This window comes from Pholcus phalangioides, unplaced genomic scaffold (genome assembly GCF_987345545.1).
Source record: "Pholcus phalangioides strain wild (caught in Gottingen) unplaced genomic scaffold, Ppha-v1.0 ptg000021l_1, whole genome shotgun sequence".
NCBI classification, from domain to species: domain Eukaryota; kingdom Metazoa; phylum Arthropoda; class Arachnida; order Araneae; family Pholcidae; genus Pholcus; species Pholcus phalangioides.
The window spans coordinates 11,997,507-12,015,822 of record NW_028301614.1 but is presented as its reverse complement, the minus strand read 5'-3'; the positions used below and the strand labels follow the sequence as shown (position 1 = coordinate 12,015,822).

Genomic DNA, 18,316 nt, shown 5'->3' with positions numbered 1-18,316 from the left:
TTTTTAAAATTATTCTTACAGTTCCATATTCAAGTAAATATGGTATTCTTAACCAGGGATTGACAAATCCCAGGTGCCTGGTTGCCATGGGAACTGAGAAATTGGTATCCAAATTTTTCTACATGTGGTTAGTAGTTCAGGCAAAAGGAATGTGCCTGACTTCAAAAAAAAATATTTGGTTTTTGCCCAGATTTTTCTTGATTTGTCAATCACTGTTGTAAAATAATAATAATGAGCACTGTCCAAGTTGACATTGTGACTAATTAATTTTTTACACATTTGTTTGTCATCATCTCTCATGCAGAATTTAAATATTTTTGCATGACTATGCTCAGTAAAAATTGTTCAATCCTCCCCTATTACCACCCCCCCCCCCAGTAATCAAGTACTTTTTCATTTATTTCACAAATACAATCATGTAATACACAAATTCAGACGTATTACATGAATACAAACATGTGTCCTTAGTGTCCTTATTGGCACACTGGGCTTGAGTTATGGAGAGAGACTTTATTTTTTTAATGTTTACATGGATGAACACAGGTGTCGGGGAGATATGATCAAATTGTTCAAAATTTTCAGCGGGATGGATAGGACGGACCATGAATTATTAATGCATCGTCAATCGACTGCTTTTACAAGGGGACACCAGTATCGATTGGTAAGGGACAATGTGAGGTTATGGTGTCACAGGGAATTTTTCTCTAATAGGGTTGTTAATGGAATAGATTACCCACCTACCTATTAATAGGTAGTAAATTGTAACACAATTGACACATTTAAAAAGAAATACGATAAACATGTTAGGATAAATCGAGAAGCTATCCATACTCAGAATAAGACAACCATAAGTATTATTATGGCATTGTATAATATTTCATCATGTGTATATATTTGGTTGGAATTGCATTTTTAATTGGGTTGCTGTGTTTTTTAAATATATGACATCCATATTTATTATGGGCATCCTTTACTCAGCCACCTCGTTGTGGCATTGTACTTATATTACAGGAATACAAGCATGCAGTACACAAATCTAGACATGTGTTACACAAATACAAATATATAATACATAAAAAATGGATGCACACTGGATATTTTCTAATCTTTTTTATTAAAATATCGCAGTGCTTGTTCCATTTCAGATCATTCTGTATTGTGATACCTAAATAATTGTACTCCCAAACAATATCTATTTCTTGGCAATGGCAATTGGTATTTGATTAAATTAATAATTTTTCATCATCTTTGCAGAATACAATAACACTTCAACCAGGCATTCGGGGAGCAATACTTGTGAAGACAGAAAATGGACCTCTACAAGTAGTAAATATTGGTGGAGCTTCAGGTACTCCTCTTCCAGGAACCACGTACAGACTTCAATCAATTCAAGTATGTATTTTTATTGCTACAATCAGTTTTTAAATTGTCTTTTTGGTGTGTGTGTGTGTGTGTGTGTAATGAACTTTTCATGCAGTTTAGTTATTAAGAGAGCCTGGAAGTTTTTGGCACTAAAAATAGTCAAAATATGTAGGCAAAAAGGCACTAGATATGTTTCAAATAGGCAATGATGAAAGGCATTTATAACTAATCAAAGAAAATAATAACTAAATACTAAGATATTAACAGTCCGGAGAGCCGGCTAAAACATGGGTTGCCCTAGCCTGGTCCACTGTTTTAATTATAGTTTAACGTGGATAATGCAGTTATTATAAATTTATTTGATTTCATGTAAATAAAATTTCATTAAAAAATAAAGTGTTGGCAGTCCCTCAGAATTAGGTTGATTCCAGACCATTGTTATTAGACGTGGAGTCCATGGAGAAAATTATCATTTAATTATTCATTGAATTAAAAAAGCCGCCTGGCAGTCGAGTGGTTAGGGAACTAGCTTCTCACTGTGCAGGTCTGGGTTCGAATCCCGGTTCGGGCATGGATGTCTACTAACACTGACAAATTCTCTGGACAGATCGTGCTGCTCACTTGGGAATACGTGAAGCTTGCGTTTATAATAAAAAAATATTTCTCGTTTATTTGTTGTATTATCTGCAATATTCATTATTTTCATAATTGAAACGCAGCCATCTTGATTTATTGTTATAAAAAAATTCTATTCATTTTCATTCATATGAGGACATAAATTTCAATGCAGGGTCTGGTGTGGCCGCACCTGTCCCCCCCCCCAATGGTATCTCTCTGGTCAATTTAATCAAATATTAAATATTAAGATGTCGGTACAAGAACCAAACAGCTCTAGTTTTTGAAATTTTACAGGTCGAACTAAAAACGGTTCAAAAAATATTTGATATTTTTCAAAACTTATCAATTTTCGGTACAGCATTAATGATACTTTTCTCTATCGCAGACTAGTTTTCCTTTTTCACACTTTTACCTGTTTTTTTTTTTAATTAAAGAATGGAGCTGTCTGGTTTTCTCCTCCTAATACTGGAGTTTTGTGGCCAAGGCTTACTATAATAAAAGCCTAGTAGATACTCAAAAACTCTATTAACCCATTATAACTGTATAGTTACAAGAAGTAACTTGTAATAAGTTAATGGGGGGGGGGGGAATCGAGAGGTTCATAGAATCATTTAAAATATGCTCAGAAATCATCATCATTAACATCATCATCACTGGATGCCAACAACTGGCTGATGCAATGCGAAAAACGCTGTTACCAAGCAACCAAATATTAAAAAATTTGGTGTGGAGCTGTCTTATTTCTTGCACCGTATGAAACACCAGTGCAGCTCCTTTTCCTTCATATCGCTATAGCTTATTGCTTGAAGCTTTATGGTTCTTGCACCAGTTGATAAAAGATTTTCTTCTTTATAGAAATAAGTGAAAATAAAAAAAAAAAGGAGCTGTCTGGTACTTGCACCCGCATCTTCCTATGTACCTAAAATAGTCATGGCTGTTTGCATTACATTTATAGTTTAAAAAAATTCAATTCAGAACATGGGTCTCAGGGTTGGGGGCCCTGTGAGCTGCTTTCCCTTCCCGTGTAAGCTATGACAACAACTGATGATTTCTTGGGACAGAAATCGGTCAGCTATACATTATACAATGCAGTCCTATACATGAGCAAGACATGTTATGTGTGAAGCCTGGTATACACAAACCTCTAATTTTTTGCATACATAGACCGCGTTTATCTGAAATTAAAATATTCATGTCTAACACCAAAGGGCTAACATTTAGCCAAAGTAAAGTTAATGCATGGCAGTGCGAAATTTTCTATATCTGAAGCACTATTCACTGATTTAAAATGGGACTTGAGTGAGGAGGGTTTCCTCTGATAATAAATAATACTAAGAGTTAGAGATTTAAAAAAGATCTTTTTTTTTTTTTTTTTTTTTTTGAAATGCTCAAAATATTGAAGTTTTACTGAATATGAGCCCTGCAATTCACAAAAAACTGAAAACAATGTTAAAATAGACATTTATTACAAGAAAAATTCAAAAATTGCATTCCCACAAAAAATTTTGAAAATATCCAAAAAAGGCATTTATGGTATTTTACCAGAACTTCTGGGCTCTAGTTATTATACAAATTACGAACCAACTGCATGTATGAGGTCTCAGAAAATCTCGTGAATTTGCAAAGCTGTTAATAGCTCTGCCGATATCTTACCCAGGACTTGACCAATAAAACAAAAAAGCTTGAGCCAGATCTTTTGGGGGCGAAGCATTTTTGTTTTCCTTCTGGAAAAATGGTCATGAGTAACTTTTTTTTTCCAACTTTTCCAGGCTTCTGTGTTAGTTAAATGCACAAACAAAAGTTACAAAAATTTTGTATCGTCCTGGGAACCCAATTTAGTGATTACACATGGAAAGTTTTCTGCAACCTGCTACTAGGAGTTGTCAAGCCCTGATGTCACCTATAATTTTATTTTGTACATTTTTTTACCAGAACTGGTTTATGGTTAGCATTGTGGGTTGTATTTATTGAAGTGAATTAATGCTATGCTTGCTCTCTCGTGTTCCTCAGAGAACTCATCCGGCTTTTGCTTTATTCCTTTTTCATTAGCATGTAAAAGGTTTCAATGCCATAGCTTTCAGCAGTACATGATTCAGCCGCTGTGGTGGTCGAGTGGTCATAATGACGGACTCGCATCTTGGGGACCCGGGTTCGAGCCCCATCGTCACCACAGTGGTGGTCGGCTGAAGTTGGTTTTCTGTGGTTTCCAACTTCAAGGCGCAAATGCGAGCCTATCTCCCTGTTAAAAAGTCTCGCTACAGAGAGCAACAGTCCTACAAACAGTACAAATATTCAATCATTACACTTCACTCCTGAGATATAGATGGCAGCACTAAAAAAAAATCATACACTACACTAGATATGCACTGATACTGTTAGGTACACATCCTTACACTTCCGGCACAACTCACTAGGTAGTAAATTGCCCATGGCGATAGACCTGAGTTGTGCTCGGCTTGAAAACAAAAAAAAAAGTACATGATTCAGGAGGCATGGCATGAGTCTTTGAATAATAATAAAAAAGACTTGTGTGCCATTCAATCTAAAGTATTCAGGCATACACTCAAGTGAACTGCTGAGATCCCAAATAATGGACAGGATTACAAGCAAATATTCATTGACTTTTGAAGATCCAACTGATGTCTTCAAATAAAAAAGACATCAGTTCGGTCTTTGCAAGCCACTGAATATTTGCTTATAATCCTGTCCATTATATGGGAGCTCAGCAATTTCCTCGAGTGCACGCCTGAATATATTTTGTGGGGAACCAGTTTTAGTTTAGGGCATAGATTCCTAAACTTTTGTTCATCCCCCCCCCCCATTCCCGAGTTTTTTTTCATCTCCCCTTACCTGAAAAGTCTCATAGCAACCTATATTGTCTGTAGCGATTGTCACCCCAGGAGGTGATATTGCTCTCTTTGGATTAAAATTCACTTTGAGCAAAATATAACCTCGGCCAGAAAGAACAATTACTGTGATTTCTTATTTTATCTTATGCTATGCCAAAATGTTTGCCAATGTTGTTTTGATATACTTTTTTTGTGCAATCGCTTAGTAATACAAAATTTTTGTAAATTTTAAATTTAATTATTTTCTATTAAAAAATATGCAATAAAAATAATTATCGCATTGTATATAAATTCATTTGATATTTTAGTGATTTTTTTCCCCTTCTCTTATTAAAAGCCTAATGCACAAAATGTCAGGACCATGTCACCACAGCCAATGACGGTAACTGTTCCTGTAAGTGCTTCAGCTATCAAGACAAATCAGGTATATGGGTTTTTAATTTTTGTGAGTTTATTTGAGAGAATACTAACCACACAGAAAAAGTGCAACTGTAGCTAATTCTAATTTAATTGTTTTTATTCCCACAATCCCAGATCTGAAAATATTGGAAACAGATCTGAAATTTATTCCATGTTCTTTTATCTTAAAAAGTTTGATCTCGTATTCTCTAGCAAAGTATGCAAATGAAGAATTAAATCCATTTGTTATAGCTAATTTTTTAAAATAGGCTAAATATTTTTTCGCAGAGCTGATAAGTTTTTATTTATAAGTTACTATTTTAAAAAATTAGCAAAATCATACAAGTATGGTTTTGAAGCCCTATTCCTCAGTTTAGCAGCTTTTATCTTGCGCTGAAGATTGTTTTCTGTGTTTTTCCGATTTCATTCCATGAATGCTGTCCTTCCCTCCTTTTAAATTCTTAGGGACCACACGTTTTTTTGGCATGAAATCAATTTATAATAACTACATTATTATCCAAGTTTAACTAAACAGTGAACAAAGCAAGTGCAAACAATATTTTAGTTAGTATTTGGATCCTTAATAACTATGCATTTAGTTGTTTCCTCTTTTTTTTTTTCCTATAGTGCCTGAACTCCTGAGTTCTATTTATAACTTTTCATTCTTATCCACTTTTTTTTTACTGTGCATAGGCTGCTGTGTCGGTGCCACAAACAGTTATGGGAACAGTTTTGCAGCATACGCCCTCAACAAATGCAGTCAGAATCCAGGCTCCTAGTGTTATATCGCACACTCCGCCTCATGCAGTTGCTGTCAAGGTAGATCATGTTTTTATTACTTTATTCACTAGATTATTTTCCAAAAATAAGACCATTTTTATAAAAATAAGAAATTACAAAAACAGTTTACAAAAAAGTCTTGATAGACCCCTAAGGCAACATTTAAAAAAACGTATTGATCATGTTCTGGAAGACTACTTTCTAAGGAAACGTTTTTTTATGTTTCCAATACACCTTGTACCTTCCAAATATACCTTGTGACTTACATACCTATTTAGCTAGGAACTATTAAAGTAAGACCCATGAAAAAACTTTTTCCAGGACAAGAATACTGGATTACACAAGACTACGATGTTGTAACTTGCCTTAGTTAACTAGAAAAATGTCACTTTCTAAGTCGAAGGATGAGGCATAACGTTTTCCATTCACTGGCCAGAAACTGATGTATCTATCATGTTGTGTGTGTATTGATACTTTTTTAGGAAAACTTTCACGAGCACTTATGTGGGCTGGAGGTTTTACACCCTTGGTGGTCAATTACATAGGTTTTAATGTATTTGACTTTCTTAAGGTTTCCTTGCTTATTTTTAGTACATATGACATGTATTGTTTGTATTTCGAATACAAATAATTTGTAATAATATTACTCACTTTGGTACCTCTCATTTCGGTAATTTGAAATTTGATATCAGGCCGGTATTCTAAAAAAATAAGTTCTATGATTAATGCCTAACCCTGATATTATAATCAAATATTATTGCTACCTTTCCCATTCCCTGTAAAGCCCAATTAAGTATATTTAGAAAAAAAGTTTATATTTGAAACTGTTTTCAAACTTATTATTTTTAATTTTGTTTTGCAATAATTAAAAAAAATTTATAGAAGTTTCACATGAAATTTTTTCTGATTTCTATTTTGTAGTATAAATTATACTCATTTTTTTCTCATCTTTCCAGGTAGGTGTTAATGGAAATGTCACAGCACCATTGAGTGTTCAAACGACCACAGCAAACAGTACGCCAAGCACACCTTCACAGGTGAGTGATATCAAATGTATAAAAGTTTCTTGAAATCTCTAGGACTGGAATCACACTATAAAAATTTTATGGAATTGCTTTTATAAAAGTTGAAAAATGCAGTTAATAAGTGTATCATTGTATCCGAGCAAATGTAACTAATAGGCTTGTTGGTTGTTTTTCCCCTAAAGTTTTGTAGTTTTATAGTTTAACATTGTGTTGTATCTACAGTGTATTGTAGCGTATCGTTAAAGGAGGAGCCCTCATGAATAAAACTGCTTCTACAGAAAAATTTTAATCCATGAAGTTAATTCAGGCTCAACGACCTTTTATGTCACATAAACACAAATTTTGGATGTTCCTTTGTCTTGCTTGTAGTTCGTTTGTTAATTGTTTTTGTTTTTTCATTAAATGTATTGAATGTGAATAAAAGGTTAGGTGAAAATATGTATTCTTAATGATTAACAAGATCTGTTTTAATTAATGAATGATCAGTTAATTTAAATAGAAAAATGAAATTTAAATCCAAAAAAATTGATTTAAAAAAAAAACTGATTTTTATTTTATCACACTTTGGTATAAAGGTCGTCTTTTTATTTTTGTAATAGATGTCTCCAAATACTGCCAAGAAAAAATGTAAGAATTTCCTGTCTACATTGATCAGACTAGCTGATGAACAACCAACTGCTGTTGCAAGAAGTGTTCGGAATCTTATACAAGGAATAATTGTGAGTTAAACTACCAATTACGATTTGATTTATTTGAATTAGCCGTGAAGAGAGGGGAAGGGCTCTAGTAATTCACCCAGGTTCGTTATCTAAAAAAAGAACATCTTAAAATTAATTCACTCAGAAATATTGACAAAATAGATCAACACCATTTCTTTTGTATCTGCACTGTATTTTTACTAGATCAAAAACAACACTAGTTCCTGTGAAAGAAACAACTTCTTTCCCTGAGTCCACTGGGGGAGGGGGTCATGATTTCATATGTACCCAAGTGATGAGGCCTGCAGATGGTCGAGTTGATTCACATGGTTCGTACGGTCCTTGAAAAAAAAAAGTTCATTTTCAAGGCCTTGAAAATCCATGTGTCCTTGAAAAATAATTTTTTTTTAAGAATTCTGCGAGTCCTTGAAAAATTTGTGTTTTCCGAAATAGTTTTTGCCACTTTTTTTTACTCCATAAGTGATGTCCTTATAAAAGTGCAAAGCACAGGAAAAAAGCCTTAGCAGCCAATAACCCTGGATAATTGGATTTAAAGCCTTTTTTTCCCCCATTCATCTTAAGCCGGGTTTTCGTAGGAGCAGGTTTTGTGTGCAAAGTGAATCGCCCAGTGTGACCAATAATAAGAAAACAAGTTCGACTGTTTTCCTAGAGAGTGCAACAAGCCTCACGGCAGTGCTTTACGTCTGTTAGGTTTATTTTTCATTCTTGCAAATTAAATGAACTCAACCGTAACCGGATCGATCACGATCCGATATGCAAATCATGACGCGATTGCACATGTTTGTAATGTGTATATATATGAACTGTTTGGGATCCTTTTTGTTGTTCTTGTCTTAGTGTTATGTTTGCGTTGTTTCATCAGTTATGTTAGACGTAATATGGACTTTGGTTTTCAATGATTTCTAGTGGAGATCAATATGCTGTCGTTAAATAAATCCGTTATTTTGCCGATCATTATTCTCGTATTCTTTCCGTCTGTACTCGCGCATAACCACACTTTGCCAACAAGGGTTATGGGCCCAGCCACGAGTGCAGATCGGAAATTTTAAACGTTAAGTTACGTTTTTGAATCGGAAAGTTAAAAAGTCCTTTGTGCAAACATGTCCACATTTTTCTCATTGCATTTGCGACAACGATCGACGAACTATAATTTTAAAGTGGAAACTTCTATTCGCTGTCTGTAATATCTTCGACATTGGTATCTCCAACATCGTATTTTCACCGATCGCTGGCTTCATCGGAATTGCTACCGATCAAGGTCATCGGAATCTTCGACATCGTATTTTCACCAATCACCGTTTTCATTGGGACTAGCGTATTCGTCCTTTATTGAGCTTATGGGATCGATGAGCGCTTCATTTTGCTGATTACCAAGAATTTCTACCGATTACCGGAAAAGAATCATAGTTTTTCATCGAAAGTGCATATTCACAATCATCTTGAAATTCACGGTTTTCGTTGATCAACCTCTTCCGCTCAAGGTCGTAGCCGATTTGTTTTCATCAAGGACAGTCAGTGAACTTGAAAAAAAACTGGATTTACTAATCAGTATGTCAACTGGAACATCGCTGAGTTAAAAACTGATTGAATCAATACCAGGATGAAGAAATTTTCAGGTATGAGAAAAATTCTAAGATTTTTCATTTACAATACGTCTTTTTCGACGGGGGCTGCAGAAAATTGTGGTACTAGACTTCTGGCAAGGTTGTATTATATGCTTATACTCGTTGCAACATTTTTTTTAGAAATGAATTACTGGTAATTTCATTATTATACTCTATGCTTTTATTTCTTTGTGTATGCTTATAAATTATAATCTTATACATTATGGAGACAAAGGATGTAAAAATTAAGGTCCTAAATGGGGACAATTGGCATACTTGGATAGATGATATTAAGGTCCTTCTCATGGATAGGGGTTGTTGGTCTTTCATAGATGAAACGGAACCTCCATTGGATGATGAAACTGCATCACGTAAAGAAGTATGGGATTATAATTTGAGAAAAAATAGGGCATATTCAACAATATACTATGCAGTTGATCCTCAGTACAGAAATTTGATAGCTAAAAATACTGATGGGAAATCTGCATAGTACTTTGAGCTAAAAGAGTACTTTGAGCTAAATACAAGAGCACATGTCATCTCATTATTAGATGAATTTTTCTCACTTAGATTTGATAAGAGATCAGAAACTATAGGGTTATATTGTGCTAGATTGAGAAATTGCGTACAAAGATTAGAAGATGCTGGACATGCATTAGAATCTTTATATCAGAGTTTTCAATTGATAAGGTATCTCCCACAAGAATTTTCGGGAATAGTTCAAACTATATATAGATGGCCTGAAAAAGATTTCCTCTTTGATAAAGTCGCTAAACAGCTAGTATTGGAAGAAAATAGATTGTTACAAGCTAAGAAAGACATGAGTAATTTTGAGAATAGTATAGATGGGGCAACTGTTAAATGTAACAATGGAAATCCAAATGCTAAAACTAAGTTCAAGATCAAAAGAAAAATGACCAATTCTAAAAAACTTGGACCTTGTTACAGATGTGAGGAGTTAGGACATTTGAAGGTTAATTGTAATGTAAAAATACCAAATCCTTCAAACAGATATAACAAAAAAGATTCAACCAGTGCTAGTAAAAGTTTCAAAGAAAAATGTAATGTAAAAGATAAGCCAGTATTTCAGTCAAATGTCGAAGTCTTGCTTAATCATGCTAAACTTCATATGGATAAATTTAGTTAGTGTTTATATAGTGGAGCAACTCACCATTTTTGTAATAATAAAGACCTTTTCACTAACTTTAAGGAGTTAGAAGATGTAAATATGGGTTTAGCTGTAGGTGGAGTTGAAAGCCCAATAGTAGGTATTGGTGATGTAACTTTCTATGTAAGATTGAAAGGAAAATTGGTTACTATTGAAATATGTGATGTACTATATTCACCGAAAATGAGACACAATTTAATATCATGTTCATTGTTAGAAAAATGTGGTGCATATTTTATTGGTTGAACGGAAGACTTAGCGTCTATACACCAGAGGATGGACAATTATTTTATGGTATAAGAAAAAATGATTTGTATGTTCTAAGGCCAATATATGATCTTAATGGTAATTCAAATAAGAATTTTAACATTAATGAATTGATAACGAACAGTTGTGAAACCTCAAATAAGTTCAAGAACGTATCTGCTGATACAAATGTCAAAAAAAAAGAAAAATGTATAATTCCATTGCAAGAACTAACGATAATATAGAACTTTGGCATAAACGTTTTTGTCATGTGAATATACATTATTTGCAAAATACAAGTAAGAATTCAAGTGTTAAAGGGTTACTATTGTTAAATAATCCTATGGAAGAATGTGTTAGTTGCAAACCTGTAAAATCCAAGAGAAAACCTTTCAAACCTATTGACAAAATTCGATCTAGTAGACCTTTGGAATTATTACACATGGATGTATGTGGTCCAATGCCTACTGAATCTTGTGGAGGGAATTTATATTTCTTAACTATAACAGATGATTATTCTCAAAGTGTTTGCTTTCCCAATGAAAAGAAAAGGTGAAGTTTTCCAACTTTTTGTAAAATTTCAAAAGAGACAGGAAAGGTTTCTAAATCTGAAAATAGTAACTGTTCGTACAGATAATGGCATGGAATTTTGCAATAATGAATTTGTAAAGTTCTTAGACAATCAGGGAATAGGATATGAAAGGACAAATGATTACACCCCAGAACAGAATGGTGTGAGTGAACGCTATAATCTAACAGCATTGGATGGTGTTAAAGCTATGCTGAAAGATAGTGAAATTGATAAGTTCTGGGCAGAAGCAATAATTTGTTTTACTTATATTTGGAATAGAGTCTGTCACAAGAACCAAACAAAAACGCCATTTGAGTTATATGGGGGGAACAAACCAACAGTATCCCATTTGAAGGTTTTTGGCAATACTGTTTATGTAGGAGTTCCAAAACAAAAGAGAAAGAAACTAGACATGAGAGCACATTTAGGAACCATGATGGGATATGCCCAAAGAACACTTGGTTATAGAATTTGGTTAAGAGATGAACACAGAATGATTGAAACTGCTAATGTTAACTTTAATGAGCAATTGAAAGGAAATATGGCATATTCTAATAAACAAGGTTATGCTAACTTCGAAATAGATGACATTTCATACTCAGATGATGAAACTAAGTCAGTAGACTTATCTGAAAGTTCAGAATTCATCACTAAAATTAACCCAGATCTAAAAAAGTTACACACAAAACAAATTTTCGAACAGAGGAAGAAAAAAATTTAGTTCCTTGTATATCAATCCCATGGATTAGAAAAGCTGTCTTGAGAAAAGATCAATCAAGGACAGACATCTATTACTATATTGAAGGGACAAAAATAAGATTTAGATCCCCACATGATATAAAGAAATACTGTGCAAAACGTGGTATAGAGTTTAGAAATGAACTTTTTAATTTTAGTGGTAGAGATAATTCATCTGGTAAACTTTCAGAGTTGTGTAAATACAATATTACCCAAAGCATGATGCAGAATTTTCCAGAAGCAAACCAAGTAGAATTGAAGATTCCCAAGAACTATAAAGATGTATTTAATTCTCCTCAGGTAAAAAATTGGCAAAATGCTATGGATGAAGAAATACAAATTATCAAAGATAGGCAAGTTTGGGAATTAGTTCCGCCACCCAAAGAACAAGTTATTGGATGCAGATGGGTATATACAACAAAATTAAATGAAAAAGGGGAAATTGTTAAGTATAAGGCTCGCTTAGTAGCCAAAGGTTATGGACAAAGAAAAGAGGAATCTGAAGTTTATAGTCCAGTAGTAAATTTCAGTGTCATTCGATTGTTTTTCTCTTTATTGGTATGTATGCTTGGTTGGTTACATAATCTATTAGATGTAAAAAGTGCATATCTGTATGCAAAATTATCCAAACCTATTTTTATGTCTCAACCAGAAGGATATATAAATGACAATAAGAAAAATTATGTATGTCTGTTAAAAAGAGCTTTGTATGGTTTACATCGAAGTGGTAGGGAATGGTATTTAGAACTGGATACAATGTTAAAAAAAATAGACTTTGTATAATTTAAGTGGTGCAATTGTGTATACAGGAGAGGAAAAACTAATATTATTAGTGTATGTTGATGATATAATAGTTTTTGGAAAAACTAAGCGAGCTATAGATGAAGCTATCACTATAATAATAAAATAATTGTGAATCATCACCCGCACTGTACTTTGCACAAAATCATCGCATTTAACAAGCATGGGTTTTTCTTTTTTCCTTTTCTTACCTGGTGTAACAATTGTTCCGGTGTCTTGAAACTCTTTCGGAGCTTTATGTACACTAGTTCTTCTGACACCTGTTAGTTCTGCTGTCATATTCTCAGAGTCTTTAACAGATGAAGTTAGATTTTTCTTTGAGATCTCTTCAAAGACATGCAAAATTATTCTCTTTTCTGCACATCTCAGTGGCTTACCTTGCTGGTGTTTTAAGCCCGATGTGCCGGGAACAGATTCTGACATGTTCATTAATTAGAAAATTACGTCGGAAATATAAAAAAAAGGTTAAAATATTATCCCCAAATATGGTATGTAAAAATTTAACATCAAATATAGTCAAAAATTAATATTTGATGTTAAATTTTTTTTTGTCTTCTGTACATATGAATCGATTTTAGAAGACAAAAAAAATGAAAAAATAGATTGTGAACAACAGTATGCTACTCAAGAGAGCTGTTTCAGCAATACTGCATAGTTTTTGCGAATGTACTCGTTACGATAAGTAACCCCCCACCCCTATCCTTCGAGTTTCATAGCGCAGGGGTAAAAAGATTTTGTTTACCCCAACGAAATTTTCATTGTTTAGTTCTGCTGTCACAAATGGAGTTCCTCAAGGAAGTGTCCTTGGCCCCATACTTTTTTCACTTTTTATCGATAAACTCGATCAGGGTATCGATGGGATTACTAGCAAATTCGCAGATGATGTGAAGCTAATGGGGGTAATCGGGAATGAAAGCGATAGGGAGTTGCTCCAGACCGACTTAAACAGGATTGCAGCATGGGCAAATGAATGGAGCATGACGTTTAGCATTGATAAGTGCATGGTCGCTCATTTTGGTTCGAACAACCCACTGTTCTCTTACGTGTTGAATGGTGTCACTATCCCGGATGCAACTAGGGTCACCGATTTGGGAATTCTCATTGACGAGCGACTTAGGTTTTCTGAACATTGTTCAGCGGTGGTCAAAAAAGCGAATAGAATGCTTGGTCTCATTTTCAAAAAGGTCTCTTCGCGTTCTCCTAAAGTCATTCTTCCGCTTTTTCGAGGATTAGTTCGTCCTGGACTGGAGTATGCTGTAAGGTTTTGGAGACCGTACCTACAGAGGGACATAGAATTGGTTGAACTGTTTTTTTTTTAAATGTATGACATTCATATTTTTATGGGCATCTTTTTATCAGCCACCTTGTTGGGTATTTTGCCTGTTGTGGCATTGTATTTGTATATATTAGGTCTTAAATTTGAATTGAAAATGTTGGGTAAAACCAAAAAACTTTTGGATATTGAATTTGAAGAAACTGATATTTTTTTTATCTATTCATCAGTGTTTATACACTGCTGGCCACCCAAATTGCAACACCAAGAAAGACAAGATATATCGCAACAATATTTATTTTGTAGATAGCATGTTGACCAAGCATCAAATGATTAAATTTATAGACTTCTGTGAAGTGTGGTTCCTGCCAAAATCAGTAGCCATTGTTGGAGATCACCGCTGCCGCACGCCTCGGCATTGATTCAAAGAGACTTTGGATGTGTTCTTGGGGTACAGCAGACCAAGCAGCTTCCACGCGTTGCCAAAGTTGATCTGGTGTGGCAGCTGGGGATGTAATCTGGGTCAATCGTTGAGCAACCATGGACCACATGTTTTCTATCGGCGAAAGATCCGGAGAGTGAGCTGGCCAGGGAAGCAATTCGATCTGGCGATTGACGAAGAACCTTTGGACAATGTGTGCCACGTGTGGTCGCGCATTATACTGTTGAAATATGGCTGTGGGCAAGCCCTGAAGGTAAGGAAGGACAACTGGCTCCAACACCTCGGAGATGTAGCGCTGGCTTTTTAAAGTACTGGCAATGCATACTAGAGGAGTGCGAGAGTGATATCCAATACCGCCCCATACCATAATACCCGGTGCAGGACCAGTGTGGCGGTGCATAACGCAGCTGTTCAGCATCCTCTCTCCACGGTGTCTCCAGACTCGAATCCGACCATCATGGTGTTGCAGACAGAAGCGTGACTCGTCAGTAAAGACAATTTCATTCCATTGTGCCGTCCACATCCTTCTTTCATCGCACCATTGGCGGCAGAGACGTCTGTGGTTCTGCGTCAAGGGTAGACGAAGCAATGGACGTCTTGCGGACAGACCACTCTGCTGTAAACGGCGTCGAATGGTACGCGCAGACACTGGATGATGCGGTACAGACTGAATGTGCTGTGCTATGGTTCGTGATGTGGCTGAGCGATCCGTCACTGCCATACGCACAATACGCCTGTCATCACGTGAAGTGGTGCACTGAGGGGGATGCGATCGGACACGTCGGTCCGTCGTACCCTCCTGCATCCAACGATCACATATCCGCATTACAGTTGTTTGGTTTCGTCCAACACTACTACCGATTTCCCTGAAAGATAATCCACAATCTCTGTAGGCCACTATCCTTCCTCTGTCGAACTCGGATACTTGATCAAAAGATGATCGCTGTTTTCTACGAGGCATAATTGATCGTTTTTTTGAAAAAACCACAAGAAAAACACAATTGCCGTACTTCAAATCGTCGAAATCTCCAAGCCTTAAATAGCACTTTGAAGTGGCGCCACAGGCGCGCGTGATGTACGTCTGCGCTGAAATTCTAATCATTTGCATATCTCACCTCCACTAATGCATGTTGTAAATTTCATATTATTTGCATGCTTCCTTCAGGGTGTTGCATTTACGGTGGCCAGCAGTGTATATTTATAAGATATGTAAAATGTTTTCTAAGAATAATTTTTTTTCTTCAAATTGGCAACGTTACCAATTGCCAAAAGTCAAATCCTGTCCAAACTTGACTCTCCATCATATCAAAACCAGATAAATGAGATGTCAAAACTTCCATGTAGAAATATTTTAGGTTGCCTTTCATTCATTGCAATTAGAACCAGACCGGACATTATGCTGTAAATATTTTATCTCAATTTCAGGAAAACCCAGGAATTAGACATTGGAACTGTTTATTAAAATTATTAGGATACTAGCTGATACCCGGCGACGTTGCCCTCCCTGTAAAAAAATTATATATGTATAGCTTATTAATTATTTCTTCATCAAAAAAAATTTTGCATCAAGTAAGAAAAAATTACTTTTATTTTAAAATATTTTAATTAAAAACTTCATGCAATCACTTGTGGATACACAATATCTTTGGTTTTTCCACCTGGTGTGTAGATATACAAATTTTTGGGATTATTAACACGCGAACAGGCAACAAAAAGCTGTCCGTGAGAAATACAGGGCTCAAGTAGGTTGATACCTGCCACTGCTAACGACTGGCCTCGCGCTTTGTTGATTGACATAGCAAAAGCTAAAAGAATTGGGAACTGTAATCGCTTAAAAGTGAATGTCATTTCTTCAGTGATAATTGGGATGCGTGGAATGAAGACGTCTCCTCCAGCACATCCAGTTAGACTCGTTGCTTCAAGGATGTAATTGTGTAATTTCTTCACACAGTGTCTGGTGCCATTGCAGAGTCTTGGTGTCTCCAAATTTCTTAAAAGCATTATAGGTGCTCCGACTTTGAGGGTCAAGTTGTGTGGTGGCACATCCCAAATATCCAAAGAGTTCAGAAATTCTGCAGAATAGAGAACTGTCTGCGCCGAGTCTGTGACAGTGTCAACCGATTTGTAAGATGTGGAGTCTCCTGGAATAATTTTTAGGATTTTTTCGTTGATCTTGTTCACACTGTTATTTTCCGGTGCCAGAATCACTCTCTCACAGTCACTCGTGGTTTTGGTGATTTTGTTGAATGTTTGGGAAGACTTCGTCTCCAAGTTCTTGAACTGAGTTTAACAACTGGTAAAATCCATTTGGGAACCTAATCAGTCCAGTTCTTGGGTCTACGGGAATTCTTCCATTGCCAAGTTTGATCAACTACTCGTTTTACCGATCTTCTCTTCATTTTTGTTTTCTTTCACTTCCCTTCATCGATCTCGATGCTTCCTTTCAAACCGTAGCATGCAGATGACAGAGTAGCTGATGCACCACGGTAAGAATACACAAACGCGTAGTGTGATTATGTAACACGTTTCTGTCGACGCGAAATGATCCAGTTTGGTTCATGCAGCATCAAAAACCTATGTTGGAATGTTTTTCCTATTTTTATTCTCTGTGCACGTGGAACCGCTCGGCCCAACGCAATATGTAAATCGCCGGCGGCGTGCTTTCACCCTCACGAGAGCTCGGCTTTATACTGTAGACTGGTTTTTTCCCGCTTGTGTATGTCAGGATTGTTTTTTTTTCTCCCTGAGATTGCCGGTTGTTATTTGTCGGCCGTTTTATTTATTTTTTTTTATGCTCGTAAATGATCTTGTTTTTTTTCTTTGTAACTTTTATGGAATAAAAGCTAGAGTTCAAAATCAACTTCCAATCATTTTTTTTCTTCAGCTCAGTCGGCATGCTCTGGTCTCCAACAACCAATACCTCCTTCTAGAGTAGAAGTCCTGCTCTAGAAGGTATTGCAACAACCCACTTCTAGGAAAACCCGGCTTTATGGTAGCATGTATCCTGTGATCGTATGTAGACGTATTTGGAGTCGTTAGAAGTCATTAAACTTTTATACTGGGTATTTTTTCTGGGGGACGTGAGAAATCAATATCTTAGGGAAAAAAAGTTTTTGCTGAAATAATTTCAGCCTTTCAGTCCATGAGCGAAGCATCCTCTGATTACTGTCAACCATAGGCGGAGATAGACTTGGAAGTCGGGGGGGGGCACGATGATGATGTCAATTCATATATGCATATATATACATTAGATCAGTCTATTTCACCTTTCACGCTGGCCCCCCTCCCCCTATATCTCCGCCCATGCTGTCAACAAAATATTTATTTAGGAGTTATGTGAAGCACTTGTACAAGGTTCTTTGAAGAAGGAAAACAAAAAATGAGTAGCGTAGTGTAAGGAATTTTAATAACTTGTGTGGCTGAAAAATCCCTTCTATCGAGATTGGTTGGTGAGTGTGCCAGACAAAAATGCAAGCTGTGCTTCAATAGGTAAATCGGCGCTGAAATCCATTGAGCTTATATTACTGGAGGGAGTATGACATAGGGCCATAACTAGGATTTTTGTATTGTCTTGCCGCCCCCACCAATTCGGAATTCGATAATTTTATAACACTGTTCACCTAAAAGATGTTCTCTCCCCCCCCCCCCACACCCTCTAGTACCGTCGCTGGTATGACATCAGTGGTCTACATCATTCCTTGGGAGAACACGTGACACGTTG

General features: G+C 35.8%; 1 protein-coding gene across 3 annotated transcripts in view; it reads left to right on the top strand.

Moving 5' to 3' along the window:
* The window catches only part of LOC149070627 (transcription initiation factor TFIID subunit 4-like), a 66,065-nt gene that overhangs the window by 11,981 nt on the left and 35,768 nt on the right, over positions 1-18,316 (top strand). For all 3 annotated transcript variants that reach the window (XM_089248869.1, XM_089248870.1, XM_089248871.1), the window contains 5 exons: positions 1,255-1,392; positions 5,167-5,253; positions 5,922-6,047; positions 6,965-7,045; positions 7,633-7,752. In XM_089248869.1, the coding sequence (XP_089104995.1) occupies positions 1,255-1,392; positions 5,167-5,253; positions 5,922-6,047; positions 6,965-7,045; positions 7,633-7,752 (552 nt within the window). The remainder of the gene's footprint in view (positions 1-1,254; positions 1,393-5,166; positions 5,254-5,921; positions 6,048-6,964; positions 7,046-7,632; positions 7,753-18,316) is intronic.